Below are 4,899 nucleotides of genomic sequence, written 5' to 3'. Positions count from 1 at the left end.
ATATATATATATATATATATATATATATATATATATATATATATATATATATTTTGTCTAAAAGTATTAACCCAACCTTTGAGAGCAGAAGACTATTAATAAAATTTTGGAAAGTTAAAAAATATTTTTTCAAACTTTAAAAAAAATTTATTGAAATGTTCGAAAATTAATTAGAAACAAATTATTAACTATTTTCATTAAAAAAAAAACTATAACTATATGGTTAATTTTAAATTTATAACTATATGGGTAATTTTTAACTTAAAACTTCTAAAAGTCCAAACATAAACTCCACGTATTTTTATTAATTAACATTTTTTTTTTAATTTTTTTAATTATTATTATTATTATTTAAATTCACATTTTTAAATGAAATTTAAACCGAAATGGAAAAGGCCCGTTAGCCCACAGCCCATATTGTGAAAAAAGCCGGAAAACAGGAGTACATCTTAACCCGCAGGTTCAGTCGACAACTCCAGCCGCCTCACCTCAAACTCTCGCTCTCATTTCACTCCAACGGCGACGGCACCAGCAGCCTGCGGCGAAGTCTCTGTCTCTGTCTCTTCAACCTCTACGGCCGTCTCGACGGAACTCACCTTCTACGAATTGATCTAAATCGGTCCAATACCCCTTCAGATTTCTCCACTAAAACCCTCCCTTAAGCCCTTCCGTTCATCCCTCTCCGCCCAATGCTACGCTTCTACCACTCCCCTACTCTCTCAAGAGTCCTCCTCCTCCGGCGGTTTTCCTCCGCTGCCACCGCCACCGCTCCACCCCTCGATTCCGATCCCGAACCTTCATTTTCGTACTTGGAGGGTTTTCCGAAGCCAGATCCGAAGTTCGCCGAGACAATCCTCGCCATTCCGCGCTCCATCTCCGGAAAAAACATTTCCGCTAAAGAGCGCAAGGTTGGCCGCACTCCAAGCATCGTGTTCGAGCAAGAGGACGGTCAGCATGGCGGAAATAAGCGTCTCATATCTGTACGGACTAATCAAGTTAGGAAGCTTGTAAATCATCTAGGTCGCTCTTTCTTCCTCTCCAGGCTTTTTGATCTCGAAGTTCGGTCCGAGTTCGAATCCGGGGATATTGTTGAGAAGGTTCGGGTTTTACCTCGGAAGGTACTCCATTATCTTGTCTGGATGGACTAAATTTCGCTTTGGATTTTTCATGAAATTTCCAACTTATTGAGTTTGTGAGATGATTTATGAGGAGGATTAGAATAATTGATTGTTTCATGGTGGTAAAGGAGCTGAGAGCATTGTGCGCACTGGAGTTTCAATCATCATTATATGTCATGTATTGTCTTGATTAATAAGAAGATAAGAAGATGGGTTTAGTTTAATTTTGTTTGTAAGTTAGTGTAAAATCTTGTGAGAATATTTATATAATATAATGCCCATTCTGAACTTGCACCATCCATGTTTGTTCAGATTCATCTTCATGCGGGAACAGATGCACCACTTAATGTTACTTTCATAAGGGCACCTTCACACGCTTTATTAAAAGTTGATGTACCTCTTGTTTTCCGAGGGGAAGATGTATGTCCTGGATTGAGGAAAGGTACTGCTGCAAGACTAAGTTCCTTTTATTTGATTTTCTTTGAAGTCTATAAATGTTATGCAGTAATTTATAAGATTTGAAGATATAATAGCTTTTTGTTCGGGTGGGTTTTTGTGAGATCCCACATCGGTTGGGGAGGAGAACGAAACACCCTTTATAAGAGTGTGGAAACCTCTCTCTAGTGTTTTAAAAACCTTGAGGGGAAGCCCGAAAGGGAAGCCTAAAGAGGACAATATTTGTTTGTGGTGCGCTTGGGTTGTTATAAATGGTATCAGAGCCAGACACCCGGCGATGTGTTAGCGAGAAGGTTGAGCCCCCCGAAGGGGGGTGGACACAGGGCGGTGTGCCAGCAAAAATGTTGAATCCCGAGTGGGGTGGATTTGGGGGGTCCCACCTCAATTGGAGAAGGGAATGAGTGCTAGCGAGAACGTTGGGCCCTGAAGGGGGTGGATTGTGAGATCCCATATCGGTTGGGAGGAGAACAAAATATCCTTTCTAAGGATGTGGAAATAGCAGTTGCAGTTTTAAAAACATTTAAGGGGAAACCAGAACGGGAAAGCCCAAAGAGGACAATATTTGCTAGCAGTGGGCTTGGGCCGTTACAGATTTACATTGAAACTATCATTGACATGGGATTCTTGAATTCTCCAGCTAGATGGGGTTATGGATCTAAATATGTTAATATTACCAGAATTTAGCTTCTGTTAAATTGAAACATCAGGTTTGTTTTCTGATGGATCGAGTTTAAAGGATCTAGTTTCTGTTTCTGCATTGTTCTAGCATCTTGTTTCTGATTTTGTAGGGCATTTTTATATGTACTCCTTTTCTCATTACAAAAAATTCAGTAAAGGAAGTACTTGCATCTTGTTTCTGCATTCTTACTTTCTGAAAAGTTTCTGATTTACTTAAAAATGTTCTGGCATTCCTACGAAAAAAATTGCAGGCGTCGATCCTGATTATGTTATCTTCAAAGGAGAGAACAATTATATTCTTACTCCTGTAGTGAACATTTTTCTAATGTTTGAAAAATTTTACAGGATCTTATTTGAATACAATTAAGAGGACAGTTAAATACCTTTGCCCTGCCGATATTGTTCCTCCATTTATCGATGTCGATCTTAGTGAGTTAGATGTTGGCCAAAAATTGGTTATGGGTGACCTCAAGGTTCATCCTGCCTTGAAGCTTCTTCAGTCAAAGGATGAGCCTGTTTGTAAGATTGCGGGAGCCCGAGCTTCCGATCAACAAAGGAAATCAAAGTAACTCTGGACTATCAATGTCTTCTTAGTTGCTTTGGCATTAAAGCTTCTTCTGTTCAAGAAGACAAGGTTTGTAAGATTATGGGATCCAGGATCAGCCAAGAAGTCTTAATAAATCCCTCCAGATTTTGATCACCGTCGGTTTTAAATTTTTTCTCCCAATACTTTAGAAAGCCAAAGTACGTTGGTTGTTGTTGGTTCACTAGCATTTATTTGATCTCTATGTTCATGGAATGCTTGAACTCTTCTGATGAGCAAGAATATTATGATAACTTTTTAGAGGGAGTTTTTAGCTTAATTGGAGGAGGCATTTGTAACATATTATACATTATCTCCTTGAAATTGGTTTCCTGTTGCATTGGATAATGTTATTCAAGGGGCAAATGCTATTGGTTCCTAAATTTTAAGGAGCACTTGGTTGGGTTTTAGTAAGTTTTGTGGGTTTTTAAAATCAAACAATGTAGTCTATGGTCTTTGTTTGGGCGTCCCAATCAACTCGGCTTAACCGTGGCTTATGATCCTTGGAAGATATTGGAAGGATTCATAATGAAATCATATTGGGAGGATTTTAGCTTTTTTATTTTCTTTTCGTTTTTGGGAATCAATTTGGATGATATTGATAATTTTTTTTTTAGTAATTAATTATTTAATCTTTAATAGTAAGTTTGACGTATAAAAGAATTGTGTTCAAGTAACGACAATATGGATAATGTTGAGTGTTTTATCCTAGTAAAACTAGTGATACGATACTTCTTGTTATAAATGATTTGATCTATACTTCATAAATTGTTATAAATGATTTGATCTAACTAACTCAGGTAGAGATATATGAGTGAGGGTATTTAATCTATCTTCATAAATCTATTAATCAAAAAAATTAATATTTCACAGATGATCATATGTGACTAAATCTTAATCCCGAGTGAATTATGAACTTTTGCCTATTAATTGAAAAAATTAATATTTTACAGGATGATCATAAACAAGTTAAATCAAGTTAAGAATCACGAGAATAGAAGATTGAATCAATTGACAATTTCTAGAAAGATGCAAACGTAGGTGATGTCACTTGATTAAACTTAATTGGACCTTGTCAGTTTGATTGAATTGATTTTTTTTTTTTTATACCTTGGGACCATTTTGAGGTATTTTCCAATGAGAGTTTGATTTTCATCTAATTTCTAACTAATGGAATAGTTTGATGGAATTTCCAAAATTTTATTAAGAGACACCTAATTTTCACATATCACTCTTCACCAATAACTATTCATTAGGAGCAATTCAGTAGTCAATAGAGATTAGCTACATCTCGTTCATCCTTTTCCGTCAAGAATCGATGTGTTTGAAGGTAAAGTTCATAGATTTTTTTGCCTCAGTTTTTTCATAGATTCGTGAATTTTTTTTGGAATTAGATTCTAAATTTTTTATATGTTACCTGAGAAAAAGATTTCTCATAACTTCTATTAAAAAGTTCATAAGAAATTTATACTCGAAGTCAAAGGTCTAGACTGATATGCACCAAGAGAATCAATTAGCTCGAGGAGTTAATCCTAAATATCCTAGAAACGAGATATGAAATTTAAACTGCCTATATGCTAGTAAGAACCTAGTAGACCTTCACGACTTCCAAGAATGACTAAGGTAGCTAGCTCTCGAAGCTATTAACAGTGTGAACGGTGTTATCAAATTCTTCGTTACCCTTTCCACTTTCATACCTCTATTTTTTAGATAGACATAAGCCGATTAGGGAAATGCATCGAGACAACTAGGTGCCTCAACCTTTTGGAAATGGCTAGAGGTCTCTTAAACAGGACCTCTTTGCTATAAACCCGCTCTAACAACATAGTTACCTTAATTGTATTCAAATATACATATAATACATCTCAACTTTCGTTGAATCTAGCTTCATTGATTCAAATTCTAATCAAAGTCAAAACTATTAAAAAAAAAAACGACTCATTAATTTACATAACTAACTAATTAGATTGTTTTTGTTTTGTGGTAGTAAGAGTTAGAGTGTCAAAAATGGTTCTAATGGGAAGACCCAAGAGCTTGCAACACTCTTAAGAGCAAAGAGGTCAA

The 4,899-nt window shown here is 36.0% G+C and overlaps 1 protein-coding gene across 1 annotated transcript; it reads left to right on the top strand.

Moving 5' to 3' along the window:
• Window positions 1-423: 423 nt before the first annotated feature.
• LOC111474217 (50S ribosomal protein L25-like) lies at window positions 424-3,180 on the top strand. Its single transcript, XM_023119409.1, has 3 exons — window positions 424-1,118; window positions 1,431-1,560; window positions 2,598-3,180. Exons 1-3 carry the CDS (start codon window positions 690-692, stop codon window positions 2,819-2,821), a joined length of 783 nt encoding a protein of 260 aa, XP_022975177.1. The 5' UTR covers window positions 424-689; the 3' UTR covers window positions 2,822-3,180.
• Window positions 3,181-4,899: the final 1,719 nt, after the last annotated feature.

Source organism: Cucurbita maxima, unplaced genomic scaffold (assembly GCF_002738345.1).
Source record: "Cucurbita maxima cultivar Rimu unplaced genomic scaffold, Cmax_1.0 Cma_Scf00274, whole genome shotgun sequence".
In the NCBI taxonomy this organism is placed as follows: Eukaryota; Viridiplantae; Streptophyta; class Magnoliopsida; order Cucurbitales; family Cucurbitaceae; genus Cucurbita; species Cucurbita maxima.
This window is presented reverse-complemented; position numbering and strand designations above follow the sequence as displayed.

Bases quoted from the DNA above. Each gene is read 5' to 3' on its own strand.
- LOC111474217 (XM_023119409.1), top strand. From the start codon at position 690: ATGCTACGCTTCTACCACTCCCCTACTCTCTCAAGAGTCCTCCTCCTC. The intron at 1,119-1,430 runs GTACTCCATTAT...ATGTTTGTTCAG, and splicing joins TTCGGGTTTTACCTCGGAAG to ATTCATCTTCATGCGGGAAC. The intron at 1,561-2,597 runs GTACTGCTGCAA...AAAATTTTACAG, and splicing joins ATGTCCTGGATTGAGGAAAG to GATCTTATTTGAATACAATT.